This window comes from Nansenia antarctica (assembly GCF_963989245.1).
Source record: "Nansenia antarctica genome assembly, chromosome: 19".
NCBI classification, from domain to species: Eukaryota; Metazoa; Chordata; class Actinopteri; order Argentiniformes; family Microstomatidae; genus Nansenia; species Nansenia antarctica.
Window position 1 is genome coordinate 12,225,827 of NC_137692.1, and position 17,864 is coordinate 12,243,690.

At 40.1% G+C, this 17,864-nt stretch overlaps 2 protein-coding genes across 3 annotated transcripts; both read left to right on the forward strand.

Annotated features, from left to right (window-relative positions):
• Nucleotides 1–1,737: 1,737 nt before the first annotated feature.
• On the forward strand, nucleotides 1,738–2,802 carry LOC308173882 (C5a anaphylatoxin chemotactic receptor 1-like; the record flags this gene model as incomplete). The annotated part of the gene is made up of 1 exon (XM_080548935.1): nucleotides 1,738–2,802. One exon carries the CDS (start codon nucleotides 1,738–1,740, stop codon nucleotides 2,800–2,802), a length of 1,065 nt encoding a protein of 354 aa, XP_080405061.1.
• Nucleotides 2,803–8,628: 5,826 nt separating this feature from the next.
• On the forward strand, nucleotides 8,629–17,527 carry LOC308173802 (max-interacting protein 1-like). Of its 2 annotated transcripts, XM_080548859.1 has the most exons (6): nucleotides 8,629–8,906; nucleotides 11,383–11,482; nucleotides 11,665–11,694; nucleotides 14,326–14,440; nucleotides 15,962–16,139; nucleotides 16,328–17,527. In XM_080548859.1, exons 1-6 carry the CDS (start codon nucleotides 8,699–8,701, stop codon nucleotides 16,492–16,494), a joined length of 798 nt encoding a protein of 265 aa, XP_080404985.1. In that variant the 5' UTR covers nucleotides 8,629–8,698; the 3' UTR covers nucleotides 16,495–17,527. The 2 variants fall into 2 exon arrangements, with proteins under 2 accessions (XP_080404985.1, XP_080404986.1); XM_080548860.1 differs by lacking the exon at nucleotides 11,665–11,694.
• The last annotated feature ends 337 nt before the right edge of the window (nucleotides 17,528–17,864 follow it).

The following is a 17,864-nucleotide window of genomic DNA, read 5'->3' on the forward strand; positions in this document are numbered from 1 at the left end:
AATAATGTGAATGATTTTCTTTGACCCAAAGGGAGAAATATAATTTGCCTTTGAAGTTTTATTAAGTTTTAAATGAATGCTAAAATGAAGGTTGGATGAAGATGAATTTGTGAAATGAATGGTGTGAGACAACACTTTTATATCATGTTTTTTTGTGTGTGTGGTAATATCAGTTTATGCTCTATAAAATGATCACAAGCTTACTTTAATTGAATGTACACCGTATATCATGTTCACATTTACAGTTTTGTATCCTGCGTTACTAATGCTTGTGTGTTTCATTGAAATGCTTTTGTATCTATGCTTCTGAGCGTTTGTAATATACAGTCAATGCAGTGTGGTGCTTTGCATAGCAGCTTCAATGCTTTGATTGAATTCTTTATGAAATTACATTTCATCAGATAAAAAAAGAATCCACGATGTGTGTTTGCGTGCTACTTATTTTGAACCACGGTTTCTTGTCATTTGAAACACGATGGATGCAATATTAACTGAACATTTAATCAAATAATCATGCAATATTTGAACAACACAACGCCGCATCTCAAACCCAAATACCAGCCCAGGGGCCTCATTTATTTAAAAAAGTACTTGAACGTCATCTTTGACTTTCACGTAAGCACATTTTTCTAAACGGCCGTAAGCATTATTTATAAAAACGGGCTGCGATGGTTTAAAGTTGCGTACGGGCTTCCTTCTATAAATACCAACGCAGGTAAAATGAACGCAGGTGAATGAGGTTTGTATTAACGCCCTGTGATAGCGGCTCAATTATAGCGGCTGAATTAAGACAAGTGCTATAATATTAATTTCAGAAATGTTATTAATGACATCAGTGGAGTCCTTGATATATGATGGAAGTCTAAGAGCATATGGCTTAATTAAATGATCAACAAAATTAGACAGGGATTCCAAAAGAGATGAATGTTGAAAATGCTGACTTTTATTGCTATTTAACTTCTCAAATGTTAATATATATGTTATTTAATTTATTTAATAAAGTATATGTCTTTATTGAGTGTGTGTGTGTATGTTCATCTAGCCCCCATAGTTCATCTAGAGTTTAGCATTCTGAATGGTGTTTTCCATATGAACATAGATTGTGAGATTGTGGCAGATGTGTGCAAAAAGTGTGGTTTAGAATTGCAAAATTAGTGAAAAGCAGGAAATGTGTATTTCTGCAGAATTGGTGTGAGATAAGGTACACAAGTTTCAGGTTTTGGTGATTGTGTCTCAAGTTGTTATGTTAGTGATTGAGAAAAACTGTATTAGTTTCATCATCCTCTCATGGTTTCTAATGCAAAAAAGGGGAGCAAAGGGAAAGACTATTGACTATTTAAAGACTGGTGTTGAAATACACAGATAAACTTAGTTTCCTTTGCCTCATCACAAATGACAATTTCCTGATGTGTGTGATGAGGTCTTGGTTATGTGGACATGACCTGCGCAGATGATGAACAGTTCCTTTAAAACGATGGTAGTGTAGAGAGCAAGCACAGCCTGACGCCAACACAACGCCAAAGCCATCAGAAATCTGAGGTAAATCATAACTTTAACTTTAACTTTGCTGTGTCTGGTGTGACCAAATTGAGCTATTTCTTTTACTTGAATGGTGAATCTTTTCATTGACGTTACACCCCTTATTATACTGTGGTTCAGCATAATTCTGCGTCAATACAATAATCCTTTTCTAATAGTACAGATTTTTTCCATTCCTCTCAACAGACACCTCCAAGCATGGATGATTTTGTATTTGATTTAGACAGTTTAGATATAGATGACATTTTCACTAAAGAGGAACTGGGAAATGTGACTCAAGTGCAACTTGAGAAGCCTTCTGTGCTTGGACTCCGTCACTGGGCGCTTCTGGTCTGCTACGGCCTGGTCTTCCTACTGGGCGTGCCGGGCAACGCTCTGGTGGTGTGGGTGATCGGCTTCCGCATGCCGCGCTCCGTCACCTTGCAGTGGTTCCTCAACCTGGCTGTGGCCGACCTGCTGTGCTGCCTGACCATCCCTCTGCTCATGGTCTCCCTGGCCTGGGACCAGCACTGGCCCTTCGGCTTCGTGGGCTGCAAGCTTCTGAAGGGCCTGGTCTTCCTGGTCCTGTACTGCAGCGTGCTGCTGCTGGTGCTCATCAGCCTGGATCGCTGGCTGATGGTCAGCCGGCCCATGTGGTGCAGGGTCTGGAGGAGGCCCCAGCGGGCAGGCTGGGTGTGTGCTGGGGTGTGGCTCCTGGCGCTCCTGGGGACCGTCCCCCAGTTCGTCCATTTGAAGGAGATCCACCTGAGCCCCACGAAGGCCTTGTGCAAGGCCTCCTATACAGAAGCCGGCGGCTTGGCGGTCACCACCCTGCGTTTCCTGTTGGTCTTCCTGATGCCCTTCTTGGTGATCGTGGCGTGCCATTGGGTGGTGTTCCGCAAGGCCGGGAGCACGGGACCCAACGCGGGGAAAGGGGGGGCGAACGCGGAGCGCACGCGACGGATGCTGAGGGTCATCGTCGCCGTGGTGCTCAGCTTCTTCCTGTGCTGGCTTCCGCTGCACGTGATGGACTTCGTGTTGCTAAAGACCCCTCTGGACTCGCCGCACAGTGCCAACGTCCACGTGGCACACGCGTTCGCCTTCTGCCTGGCGTACTCCAACAGCTGCCTCAACCCGCTGCTCTACGTGTGCCTGGGCCCCGGCTTTAAGGACAGCCTGTCTCGCTCCCTGCGCAATATGTTCAACTTCGCTACGGAGGACCAGGGGGTCAGGCCAAGCATCGCCACCAGTAAGAGCACAGTGGAAAGCACCTCTATGGTGTAGCGTGTGTTATGTCTGCACATTGGGTTAACAGTGACACATTAGTGTTGTAGCGATTGTTCTGTTATTGCGGTGTGATGTCTGAGTGATGATATCTGTATATCTGTGAGGGATTGCTGTGTCCTGATCTGTATATCTGCGATGGATTGCTGTGTCCTGATCTGTATATCTGCGATGGATTGCTGTGTCCTGATCTGTATATCTGCGATGGATTGCTCTGTTCTTGCAGTCGATGATTAGATGTTTAGTAAAGCCACGTTGAAATACATGCTACGAGTGAGTGAGTGTGTGTGTGTGGGGTGGGGAGGGGGGGCATGAGCATTATTGCACTATTCTGCTCAACAAATCATTGTTACGCAATAACTTCCTTCTGTATTTTAGTTCCCTCCAACAGTCACTCTGACTTGTGTAAACACAACACAACTTCAGTTTTTTTTTTGCATTTCACTGACATTCCATATAGTTTATTTTATGCAGAATTACCATATAATACAATTTGATGAATGCATCGTTTGTTAATGTATTGGCAAGTATGGTATTACTTGGTATTGGTATTATGGTGTTACAACCTAATTACAAAAGGGTTGAGACTGAAGAACCCTGCTGAACCATCTGAATGCAAATACCTAAAGTGCAAGTTGTTGTTGATGAATATGTCTATTTTCCCTCATCTCATGACATTAGAATTATAAGGTTCTATCTCCATTTTTGTCAAAATTGAGTTTTCTACATAATCTGATCCATTAGGTGTTTATTAATGCCTGTGTGGTGTTATGTTTAAAATGTTGACATTTTTTTGTTAGTAATTAATAAAATACAAAGGTTCCATCTCACAAAACATAATGGAATGTAAAAACTTTGACGCTCAATATCTCTCAGCTCTCCTAGCTAAACAAACTTTTGCACCCGCTGTTATGATATTCTATTTTCCTGCACAGATTTTATACAAAAATCTAATGATTAATGATAAGTCTATTCTTCTATGCTGTATTTTAACTTGTCTTGTATCAGGTTAACTAATTATTGTAATCTCATGTTAATCAACAATTTTCTGTACTGTTTAGATATTGGAATACTAATGAATTACTGTTATACTAATGAGTTGGGGTGGTCTATTGTTAAATGTGCTGTTTTATGAACTGGCCGGGTGCTGGTGGTGCGGCGGTCAGCCTTTAAGTCAGCAGTCCCAAGTAATGGGCCTCAGAAGCAGGAGCTGAGTCTTGTGGCTGCTGTGTGACAGGAAACTGCAGACAATGAAGGCTGTAATAACTCCGCATAACCAGTAGGTAATGTTTTTGGTCTGAGTACTTTCTATAAATGAGGCCCCAGGTTGACTAATTCTTGACTTGCCTTCCCAAGACTAAAACAACAAAAGCTTTCTTTCAAACTTTTATTCACACACAAGAAGTTAAGAAAATGGTGGCATGTGGTGGCATCTCTCTCAAACAACACATCTTCGTCGTTGGTAATTGTCTATGTGAAGCCTTCGTGTCGGTTTTCCCCGCCGTGTGAATGGGGGTTGCCGTGGTAATCCATGGAGAGGTCCTAACAGAGACAAAGAAGGGATTTGCTGTTTCCAACAGGTGTTCATGTCAAGGGGGTGACTGGCAGGATCAATTCCACCACTACCCCCCATGTCCCCCCCCCTACCTCAGGAGGTAATACAGAGAGGACCAGGGTGGGGACAGAGACATGTTATAGACTTTACAGTACAGTATGCACGATTCACATAGCAGCAACATGTTTTCAACCACATTAAAGGTGTAGGACATTATCACAGTCAGAGATATACACAAACGATATACAATTCCTTTATTCCAATATGCAGAGGGGGGGGGGAAAGGATAAATTGGAGGGTGGCGGGTGGAGGGGGTGGGGGGTTTGCCTCAGGAGCAGGTGACACACTCTGGCTCACTTGAAGTGTTTGCTGTGACCCCGGGGGCGAAGTGTCGCCATTGTGTTTAAACAATAGACACAACTGCATAATGCCTAACCACAGACAGGCACTGTTAGCATCTAACAGATGACCATCAAGGCATTGAACAGTTTAGCCATAGACAACCTGTTTTCATTAGGTTCTAGACGTTACATGATGGACCTTTTCTCTCTCCGTGCCCCCCTGTGCACCCTCCGCTCAAGTAATCTCAAACTCCTATCAAATGTCTCTCCAACACCCCACGCCTCTAGAAGGCCATTTTCTGTTGGGAGTTTCACCTCTACCTATCTTACACCTAATTTGGCACTTTTTGGTTTATTTATTCTTAATCTATTTTTGTCCCTTTTTTATGCTTGATCCCCTTACTAACTTTTTTTTTTCTTTTTACCTTGTCAAATGCTTTGAGATTCTTTCTGAAATTAAAAACACGGGCCAGTTTCACAGACAAGGCTTAAGCCTAATCCTGGACTAAAAAGCATCTTCAATGGAGATTTTACATTGAAAGTGTGATTTAGTCCAGGACTAGGCTTAAGCCTTGTCTGTGAAACCGGCCCTTTTTAAGTTGTTGTTATTATTATTATTATTATTATTGTTATTATTATTATCACAATTAATATTATTATTCTAGAAAAAAATCTTACAAACAATTAAACACAGTATTTCACAACAGTATGTTATAACAAAATCAGTACAGTATAACAACTGTGTGACTTTGCTTCTCTGACAACTGAGCCACGTGTGTAATCCTGAGGCTTTTCAGATGACTACGACCTGCAGTGTGACAGCTCTCCATGCTGTCTGTGGAACATACATACACAGCTAACCAGTCAGCTGTTCACCCTGGGTAGAGAGATGGACCCTCTATAGGTGAAATATTGTCCTTTCTGATCCCCTATATACTATCATTTCTATATCCTGGTACAGTTCAGTGATAACCTCTCACTACACTATGAGAGTTCTGCTATAAATGTGTGTATTACATAGAGGTAGGACACAATAAAAAAAATAATATATATAATGAATTAGAGGCTTTGTAATTAATTAATCGAAATGAATCACATTTTAATCGCATATCAATATTGGACACGAGAAGCAACAGTTTTCAATTCAAATGGATTCGGTATACGAGTGAATCAATGAATAGACATATACATAAGTTTAAAGCAGCAAAATCCTGTTTATTTTAGCTACACAGACCAACTGATCACACAATGTACCTAACCTAATGTTAGGTGCTATTTTTCTGTAATTCATTAATTAATAGAAATGAACACGTTAAAGTCCCAGCCCTACAGTAATGTGTAGTGTGAAACATAGGTGGTGGATATCAAATATGAAAAGGTCAGCTCAGGAGGACAGCTCAGCCTCCATGTTCTCCTTCTTCAGATGATACAAAGTGGGCAACGTTGTCAAAGTGAACAACATTTAACTATATTTTTCTTCTATGTTAACTTTTTAAACGGTATCAACTTAAGCCTCCCTCTTTCCTGAGGAAGGAACCTTCCAACGTTGGCGTACATGCTAGCGTGTGTGAGTGTGTGCACATGTGTATACGTGTGTGCATCTCTGTGTGTCAGGCTTTTGTCAGGCAGCTGAAATAGACTCCATGGGAGGGTGTTCCCTCTCCGAGGCGTCCGTTACAGGCCAGGCCACATCTGCAGCAAGGCAGCCATCTGCACCCATTGTCTCCCAGGCACAACACAAACTCCACACGCATGGCTGCCCTCCTAAAGGCAGCCTCTATCCTCAGTCCTCCCTCCTTTTCTGCCAAGGAAAACATGACTTCTTAATCAGTCAAAGGCACAATGGTAATGGACCTTCAGGATATAGAAATTAATTACATTTCAAGGTTAGTTTTTGTCTATAGCTCAGCTCTGCAGTTTTAGGTTTAGAACGGGGGAACATTTCATTTCGAGGGAGCAATATATGTTATTGTATATTTTTGGTCCTTTGAAGCGGTTTTCCAACGCACTTTGAGTTGACTTAAGTTGAATACAGTCCTGAATCAGAATCAGAATTAGAATTGCTTTTATTACATCAATGTACGGATACAAAGAGTAAAATTCTTGGGTTCAGGTTCATTAGACATTGGCATTGCAGCAGAAATACAAAATCAATAATAGGATAAGCAGGATACAAACAACAATATCAATAATAGAATAAGCAGGATATAAACAACAGTCAACAATAGCTGTGTATACAATAGCGTCAATAATAGAATATGTGATAGTAGCAGAGTGAAAATCAGCATATCAACATTCTTAATGTAAACAACATTACAGAAAGCTCAGGTAATGTAAGTAATGTCAGTTTGTGCAAAAAACGCTGTGCAGGTTGCAGTGAGATGTGATACACTGTCCATTGACCTCGGTTGTGAATCAAATATTATTATATGTTAACGTCTTTCACAAACCATTAACCATTAATTAAGTTATTGCTTTACAGAAATGCAAGTGTTGATGTGTTTCTATGAACGTTTTGGGCCAGCCCAACAGAGGGTGCTATAAGTGACTATACCTCGAGGAAGGTATACTGTATGCCTAATGCACATGTGGGGGAAACAAAACGACACTATTTCAGCAACAATCTCAGATTGCTTCATAATGTATGCTCACATACCTACTGCATGTCTATGGGGGAATAATTGTTACTGTAACTGTGACTTAGGAGGAACAATTACCTTCAAAGCCTGCATCCAATTCTAATAAGTGATTGAGGCTGAATGACAATGCACTTTGTCAGGGATTGATGTGATAGGTGGAGGAAGACTTTTTCCAAGAGGTACACGTCCCATGTCCTTGGTAAGCAGGTCACAGTATTGATCTTCTTTCTTTTTTCTTTTTTCTTTAACACTGATAGGCTATTGTCAAATGCCCTCAAGCAAGCCTTATGTTCACCCCCATCTCTAGATATACATAATAGGTTACTGTTTACTACAGCACGGTTACTCGGATCAGATAGTTCACTAACCTTTTAAGACAAAATAACATACCATATGCCATGTATTGTGAGTAAGTAAGTGTGATCTAGGCCTAAGAATGGATTGATCAAAGCATAATGTTCAAAAGGTTCAATGCATCATATAGTGCATCTCAGCCAGGGTATTGTTCATTGTTATTTCACATAGACAGACAGTATAATGTTGTGTTGTAGCTTATATGAAGTAGGTTCTATAGACGTTTTGGAGCAATATCGTGAGCTTAGAGTTATAAAGTTCTATCTCCGTTTAGGGCAGTTCAGAGATATTGAGCGTCAAAGTTTTTACATTCCATTATGTTCTGTGAGATGGAACCTTTGTGTTTTATGAATTACTAACTCAAAAATGTCTACATTTTAAAAATAACACCACACAGGCATTAATAAACACCAAATGGATCAGATGATGTAAAAAAACTCAATTTTGACAAAAATGGAGATAGAACCTTTTGATTGATTGATTGAAAACTTTATTAGAAGATTTGTAGAAGTAGGTACATGAAAGTACATATTACATACAAGGTCAACTAACAGGATAAAAACCCAAGAAAGCCACTGGCTTATTTCAATTGGGGTCCTTGATACTCAATTCATCGTTACATGTAAGACAGACAAAAAAACTAGTACTATCTACAAGATAATACAGACAAATAACTAGTACTATCTACAAGATAAACATACATCCAACATGGGAAGAACAATACAACAAAACATAAGGTATGTACAGCATTGTAATTCTAACATCACGATATGTTGATGAGGCTTTATTATGGCACAGTTAACGGGCTGAATGCACTGACTGACTGTGCATGCGTTGGTTTGGTAGGAGGGATTAGCAGACCAAGTAGGGCAAGTGGCTAAAGCCCAGGACAGTCTGATATTTCAATCTACTCTAGTTTGATCTCAGTCGTTGCTCGTTCTGCAATCTGCACAGTGCACACCGACAGGTCAAAGATAACCTAATACAGTAAATATCATTTCGGGAAAATGGTGAAACATAGTCTGAAATCTGACGAGGTGCTTTTGGACTCTGACGCTTGCATGGACCGGCAGGATTGGAGCGAGATGTCGGGATATTCTTTCAATATGAAATACGGATGTTCCGCAATGGACCAAATCGACACTTTTATGAAAAACGTCCAAGTGCTCCTGGATGCGGCGAGTTATATCGAGGACAATGAAAAGAACAATGGAAGTAAGTGACATTTAAGGCTACCCCCCGTATGCGTATTCGTGTGTTCAGATCAGACGCGCACCGGTTGCCAAGGCAGACAACAATGGACCGACCTGGGAAAGGCGACAAAACGTGACGTTAGAATTATAAGGTTCTATCTCAATTTTTGTCAAAATTGAGTTTTTTTTTTACATAATCTGATCCATTAGGTGTTTATTAATGCCTGTGTGGTGTTATTTTTAAAAAATGTTGACATTTTTGAGTTGGTAATTCATCAAATACAAAGGTTCCATCTCACAAAACATAATGGAATGTAAAAACTTTGACGCTCAATATCTCTGAACTGCCCTAAACGGAGATAGAACCTTATCATTCTAAACGGAGATAGAACCTTCTCATTCTAAACGGAGATAGAACCTTTTCATTCTAAACGGAGATAGAACCTTATCATTCTAAACGGAGATATAACCTTATCATTCTAAACGGAGATAGAACCTTCTCATTCTAAACGGAGATAGAACCTTATCATTCTAAACGGAGATAGAACCTTCTCATTCTAAACGGAGATAGAACCTTATCATTCTAAACGGAGATAGAACCTTACCCTTATTTGTTTTTGACTGTAAACCAAAATCACCTGCACTGCACAAATTGCGACGCATGAAAGTTCTGCTAACACACATATTATTTGTTTGTGTCGTTTTAAATGTGAGGTATACAGTAAACAAATACTATAGGCTATATATATAATAAAACATTAAAGAATGGTTAATAAAGCCCATGATCTATTATGCATACATGTACCCGCTCTAAAATGTCCACTAAGTACAACACTTGGAACTTATAACATAACCGTTATTAAAATGCGCATCTGCTTTCTCCATAGACGAGGATAGGATAGGCTATACTTTTTCTTCAATTTGAAAAGGATGTATATTTTTTGTTCTATTACTTTAGAAATACGATCTATGGGTTTAGCTTTATTCTAATTAAATTAATCAAATCAACCCACTGCATTTGTACTTAAAAGTGTGCAGAGAATGAGTTTGTAAATGAGTCTAGAATAGTTTATAATGTCTTGTTTCCCCAATATCAATATCATCCTCAGTGCGCTTCCTCGCGTCTCCATGGTTGGTCACGTGGTTTCCGGCCAAAATCCGTCCGTTTTGATTGGACGACATCCATGTGCCCATAAATAGATCTTCCACACGGCCAATCACACGCAGGTTCAACCTCGCCGTCGCATGTTACCGGGTGCAATTTTCAAACTGTCCCTGGGACTTGTAGTTCACAGATGAGACGACAGTAAAGTGTTAATAATCATTCAAGATAGGACATTGTAAAAGATTTGTGTTTAAACGTTTTAAACTTTTTTTCTCTCAAATGTAGCTTATTTATGATTTAAGAAGTATCCTCCAAAAAGTAATAACATAGCCTAATAATAATAATAATTAAAAAATATTCATATTAAAATTAAACAAAAATGCTGAACTGCATGGTGAGAGAGACGTTTGTCATAACTGGAAATTGTTACGTCTAGTTGATTGGCGTCTGCTAAATGCCAAAAATGTCAATGTTGATTGATCATTTGCTTTGGGCCTATTCTCAGAAATGTTTCATGGTTACTGTGATACCAGGAAATCGGTCTGCAGAAAAATACTTTTTTGTAGTGGGCGTAATACACCGAAATAAAACGAAATAATTAAATATAAGAGTCATTTATAAGGTCTACACCAGTCTAATCCAAAGACTTGAAACCTGTTGACTTGATCTTGATCCCAAAATGCATTGTTGTTAAAGTAGGGTCAGGCTGACTTATCTTTTTTTCTTATGTGGGCATTTCTACAATGCTTTTGTAATAAGTTAAATCACTTGACTCAGTGTCATGTAATTCAAGTCAAGCAGTGCTTTATTGTGACAAGAATCAAGTATCAATGACTTTATAACTAGCACAAATTGCAGTATGTGAGATAATTGTTTACCATCATCGACGGAATGACTGATTTACTGTTTGCCAACATTGAATATTTATTGGAAGCTACTGCATATGTCGTTTGGAGAGAGTGGGGTACAGTAGGCCCTATGTGATATAGTGTGATGTTTTGTCTATGTATCCCAGTACTTGTCTCACTCCTGACAGTAGGCCTACCTCTACCTGGTTTGAAATCAGATACAAATCTGATGCCTGGCCATGCGACATGCGACAACAGTCAAATCTGATTTATTTGCGCTTAAGTGACTTTTCTGCCACTGCTTATGCAACACAGTGTTCTCAGACATCATCACTTTGCGCCACAAACAACAAACAAACATGTTTGAGGTCAAGAGTTCACGGAGAGTTAGAGGAAGCACCAGCACCACCACCTACATTGCAAAGGGTCCCACGCACATCTGATTTGGTCACTTAAATGCTGTTTAAACAGTCAGTATTCATGTCGAAGCCGTTTTGCACTGCTTAGTGTTGATAGAGTATTTGTGAATCTTTTTTTATCACCAGAATGTGAACATGGCTACGCCTCAACGTCCACCACAACCCAGTCCGAACATCACGAGAGAAAGTTGAAATTCAAGAATAAAAAGATGGACCATATTCTCAGGTAGGTTCATCGTGTTCCATATATGGTTCATATATTGTCATTAGGCTTTAAAATAAGGTTTTCAATATAATTGCATTACCAAATGTTTTTGCTACCGTCATAATAACCTAGATATAGTAGTCTTATCAAATATGATGATATAATCTAGACTAAATCATGTCCTTTATGTATTTCACACTTAGGTCAGCACACAATGAGCTGGAAAAGAACCGGTGAGTCAGATGTACTGGTTATTACACGGCAGATTTGGGGGAAAATATAGATTTTAAATGGTTTTAGATATTTGAGCAATTTGAGGTATAGTTGATTTAGCTTTATTTGCATGTAGCATTTGCATACATATACTAGGTAGGCTATACTGTATAAAGTGTGCTTATGATTCAGTGGGTTAATATAACATATATTGAATCTCTTATAGTAGCCTAGTACAGAAAGTGAATTCATAAACCTCGCATTTCCTCTCCATCTGCTTTCCCAACCACACCGATTAGGTCACACAAGTGTGTTGTTCAGGCTAAACCTCTCAAGTTACTCCATAACGAGACAACGATATGTGGTAGATCTGCAATACAGGTGGCTTATGAGAGGAGGTCAGATAGAGTACACATTCAGTAAGAGGCAACAGTCAGACATTTGCTAACTGAGATGAAATGTTATCTCATGAGAAATAGTAAACAGTAACAAAGGTTCAGTCAAAGTTTATAAATGATGGCTTATTTACAAAAACCTGTTCTTACATGTATCATAAACATGTACATTTTTCATTTAGCCTACGCTTCAGCTGTACACCCAATAGTAGTTATTGTTGAATATATAATTTTAATGTACACAAGTCTTACAGGGATATTGAAATGTTTGCATTCGAATGTTTTAAAACATGTGTGGCAAATGTGCCGGCATTAGGCTTGAGCCAGTATTAGAATTCTCAAACCGCTATATCTTCTCTCTTTCTGACTTTTAACATTACTCAAACATGTAGCAAATCTATGGCAAGTAGTTTCAATCTCTCTGGCCATCTTTACCAGCCCCAAAGTCTCAGGTGTATGACGTCATCCAGCCCCTGCCCTCAGACAAGTTATTGATCGTGCCTTGCGATGCCTGTTTGCAAGTTTCATTTGGACCATGTATATTAAACAAACATTGGTGATTTTAATAAGGGCAAAACACAGGTGGAGACTGTATGGACGGTATTGACAGAAATAAACCAGTATACACTCAAATACCTCTTTCACCTGGTAATACCTACACAACCCTAGCTGACATTCCTAGAGACTTAGAGATTCCTAGAGACTATCTCAAGAACCAGCTGTCTTTTCAAAAAGGAGCCAACCAAAAGACTCGGGAGGCTGCACGTATTTCGCTGCACGTATTTTGCATATCCCGATGCTACTGTGTGCTAATGTAAATATATTGACCCACAATGTATATTGACTCAGACTTCTAAAGCAGCAGATTATCAGTGCTGAGCTTTCAAACACCACCTCTTTCATCAACACTGTGGCAATATCTTGCTTGTCTGTATATATAAATACATAAATAGGTATCCCAAAACTGGCCACAGGCTTAAGGTGTGTGAGATATGTTAATTTGTATTAAAAGGTACCCCTCTAATTAAACTGGAACCATTTACGTATTCATTCATTTTTCATTTTTCATTCACACATCAGGAAATTGTCATATTTGTGCTGAGGCAAGTGAAACTAAGTTTATCTGTGTATTTCAACACCAGTCTTTCAATAGTCAATAGTCTTTCCCTTTGCTCCCCTTTTTTGCATTAGAAACCATGAGAGGATGATGAAACTAATACAGTTTTTCTTAATCGCTAACATAACAACTTGAGACAGAATGAATGAATGAATGAATGAATGAATTCGTTGTTTAGTACCTGTACTGTAGCAATGAAATAAAGACCATTCATTCATTCATTCATTCATTCATTCATTCATTCATTCGTTTGTTTGTGGATTGAAAAGCTGCTGATTGGTCCTTCGATTGGAATAAGAAGAAGCACATGTCAGAGCAATTTCCCCCAAAATACAGTGAGCTTATCTATGGAGACCAACCAGGGTCGGTGATCATGTCAGCTAGATCAGAGATGGCTCAGGTCTGATAAAAGCTTATCTGTAATGGACTCTTAACACAACGCAGTGGAGGTCGTCACCAGGACAGAGGCAGGGGATTGCATGACATTACATGACCTGACCTAGATTTTGACTGCATTATTTGAGAGCGAGAGCTTTTTCCTTCGCTACTAGATGTTGTTTTAGACTAGAGAGTACAGGCCCTGGCTTTAACACAAGAATGTCTGGCTGCTGCTCGGAAACTGAGGACCGACAGATATATCCACCTTCAGTAAGGGTGGGAGAAGCATTTCTATTGGTCAGCTTGTCTTCCCAGCAAAATGCCTGCTGTATGCATTTCTTAGGTTATAATGTTAGGCATTTCTTAGGTTAACCGGATAAAGGACTATGCTATGTACTAATTGGTTGTGTACTTATTCATAATATGTATGTGTCATAATATATATATATATGTTACGGTACATGTGGGAAAACTAGGGTTAGGGTTAGGTGCTACGTCAATTTGGTACATGCTGGCATGTCTAAACCTAATCCTATCCCTATCCCTATCCCTATCCCTAACCCTAATCCTAACCTTAACCGTAGCACCCTAGTACCTAACCCTAACCCTAGTTTTCCCACATGTACCGTAACATATATATATATATCCATCCATCTAGAAGTTTTTTTATCAAAACAAGCAAAAAACAATGATCATATTCATTTACAGTATAATAACTGATTGATTTTTCTCCTTTCTCTATTGTCTCCTCCCTCCTCCAGACGAGCGCACCTCCGCCTGTGTTTGGAGAGGTTGAAGTCACTTATCCCACTGGGACCAGAGAGCAGTCGGCACACCACTCTAGGGCTGCTCGACAAGGCAAAGATGCACATTAAGGTAGGGTAGCCTAGTCAACGCCACAACACCAAGTGCGGTGTCATGGGAACAGGGCCTGTCATGGGATCTGACTGGTTGAAATGGGAAGGAGCTTCTATGGATAAGAGAGGCTTTGTTCAGCATCCACCATTACCTGCCACAGCACACAACACACAATGTAATCAACTTCCTTTTCTCCTGTAGATCAGTGACTAGGCTACTTCTTGACTGTACACTTCAGCCTCGAAATCTAGCATCGCATTGCTCACAATGCTACAATGCTATGTAAAGGGAAGGAGTCGTTTTCATGGATGACTGGTAAATTGATGTCATCTAGTTGATTGTTAATATCCTGTTGTCTTATTATTCTACTGGATGATTATTAAACGAATCAGCTCTGTCAAATATTTAGAATAATAATAAATAAGAATTAATTAATTATAATTTGGAATAAGAAGCACATGTCAGAGCAATTTTACCCAAAATACAATGAGCTTATCTATAGGTCTACAGTACGGTAATCACCAATTCTCTCTATTGGATTCATTCAGGATGAGTACATTTGATCACAATCTGAAGTACCTATATTTAGTTAGCACAATCTAATAAACCCTTCATCAATTGAGAATTGTTTCGTACACTCTGCTGAGTTTCAAATCAAAATACTAAACGTGAGGACATGTAGGCTGCAAGCCCAGGCGTACACAGCTGTTCCTCTTGTTTTCCTACCATCAGTAAATCCAGCTCTGCTATTGGCCGGCTTACAAAAATGCCAGGAATTACTTTGCCACTACAGCCGTTTGGATCTGTTGGATATTTATAGCCCAATGTGGATGTAATCGTATAATTCTTCAAGTTAAAAGCAACCCTCTCTTTGGCCCTCATTCTTGGTTTAGTAGCTGTGATACCTGTTAGATATGTTCATAACATCTACTGTAGGCTACTGGAATTTGGAAAATGAAATGTCTATGAATGACTGTTATACAACAGTTAGTTCCGACCAAATCATTTGATTGGACAAGAGGCATTCCATGAGTGCTGATATACAGTATAACAGCACTGGGACTTTTAACTATATGTATCACTCCGAAATGACCGTTAATACAAAGTAGCTAGCCTGCAGATATGTTTGTGTTCAGGTTACTAGGCAACAGTCCAGTTGCGGAACAATTTTTTGTTGACGGAGCCAAAATAAATGATTAAATAAACAAACGAATCATAATCTATTGTCACTTATTACTGTTAACTAATAAACTGCGCTGTAGAACTGTTGTATAAAAGCAATATCACACTCGAGGTCGTGCTGTTATACTGAATATCAGCACGGCTGTGATTGTCTTCGGTACTCGGCCTGCCGCCTTGCTGATATTCAGTATAACAGCACTCCCTCGCGTGTGATATTGCTTAATTAGAGTAGACCATTTCGAAACAGGGTTCAGTATAATGGTTCATACATCATTTGTATGTTATATTAAATGGTCGGTATGAAGAGGTTACTCTGTGTCGTCCCTGTCCCCCCCCCCCCCCCCCCCCCCTCTGTAGAAACTGGAGGAGATGGACTGTAGGAGTCAGCACCAGCTGGAAAGCCTGGAGCGTGAACAGAGACATTTGCAGAGGAGGCTTGCCTATCTACAGACCCCCGGAGAGAGAGAGAGGGTCCGGATGGACAGCCTTGGACCGGACTCCCCTCTGGACTCGGACCCCTACAACTCAGATAGAGGTCAGTCACCTGCCCAGAACTCCACTCTGGTGTCGCCCAAATGGGATATTATCAAGTCAATTTTACATATTCGCTGTCTTAACTGAAGTGTGTTGAACTGGTTGAATATTGCCAGCACTTTGGTTCTTTTCTCCTCTGACCCTATATTGTACGTATGTGTTTTTGTGTTCTTTCTTTGTGTTGAGTAGAGGAGATCGAGGTAGACGTGGAAAGCACCGAGTTCTCCCATGGAGAGATGGACAGTGTCAGCACCATGAGCAGCTGTAGTGACCTGGACGACCTCAGCAGTCGGCAGAGCGTGGCCAGCGACGAGGGCTACTCCACCTGCAGTCTCAAACTGGCCTTCTCCTCTTAATAACAAACCTGCCTGAATCTCACATCACATCCACCTGCAGTCTAAACCTGGCGTTTGAGAAACCAGCCTACATCTCTACTACAGCTGCAGTCTAAAACTGATTGAGTATCCTAAAGAATCAGCCTGAAGCTAAACTCCTTTTCTCTCTAAAACTGTCCGTTTCCTCTCTGTAAATCAGCCTAATTCAGCACCACCTTCTGTCTAAACCGGTATTGTCATACTAAACCTCCACTAGAGGACCGACTATGACCATTGGATGATTGCATTTACAGTCTTAACTTCTCCTTCTCCTAAAGCCAGTGCAAAGACCACATAAAACCAGCCAGAGGCTCTCTTAGTGAAAAGGGGCAACTTCATTTGTGATGCAAAAAAAGTCTCTTCCTTACCCAGTGATCATCTGGGAAGACACAGTGCTTGTCAATCGCCAAGCAATCGATTACAGCTTTTAATGTCTGCATTACCAAACAGTTCCTTTACCCTGTTCTCAAACTCTTGAATTCGATTATGTAACGAACCTGTATAGGTTCCTGTTAGCAGCTCCACCAAGGGAGTTCATTCTCTTGGGGGTTGTGGTTAGTGTAGCTGGTTGGTACGCGGGAGATTGGGGTTCGAGACTCGCATGGGGTGAGTTCCCCTTCCAGTCCTGTTGGCTACAGTTCGCACCCCACCCCAGCGCTTTTATTGCCCAGTAGAACGTCTCCACACTTGGTGGAGGGAACAGTCCAACTCCTACGTAAACCGTGGGCACAAGACACCAACGTGATTCTTAATTTATTTCAATATAATTGTGAAATGTATTTATTTTTTCTGATGTTGTTGTGCTGTATGTATGCTTGAATGATGTAAATGAATGAAGACTTTTTTTTTTTGTGCTGTACAAGGTATTTCCAATGATACGGGACAAGCTAAATGCATCTCGCTGACTCAGTGGTATCATTTGTTAGATCTAACAACATACAGACACACTAGGGGTGGGCATCGACGATCGATAATTGATCGATAAGGATCTTGGTCGATCACAAAATAAAACATTTGGTCGATCACAAAAAAAAAAAAAAAAAAAAAAATCTTTTTTGGTGATCGACCAAATGTTTTATTTTGTGATCGACCAAGATCCTTATCGATCAATTATCGATCGTCGATGCCCACCCCTAAGACACACCCTAACATTTTGAAACAAATCTTTTTATTTGCAGTAATATAAGCTATCCTACACTTGACCAAGCACAAGTTTGAAGCAATAACACTTATTGCGAGTTACGTCGACTCTTCTCACTTTGTCTTTTTTGGCACACACTGTTGTCCGTCCAACACCAAATTGAACATGCACGTTTTGTATGTGACTGCAAAGGCTATATCATAAAATGGTT

Excerpts from the sequence above, each read along its gene's own strand:
- LOC308173802 (XM_080548859.1), top strand. The coding sequence starts at position 8,699 with ATGGTGAAACATAGTCTGAAATCTGACGAGGTGCTTTTGGACTCTGAC. Across the intron at positions 8,907-11,382 it reads CAATGAAAAGAACAATGGAA|AATGTGAACATGGCTACGCC; the intron begins GTAAGTGACATT and ends TTTTATCACCAG. Across the intron at positions 14,441-15,961 it reads AGGCAAAGATGCACATTAAG|AAACTGGAGGAGATGGACTG; the intron begins GTAGGGTAGCCT and ends CCCCCTCTGTAG.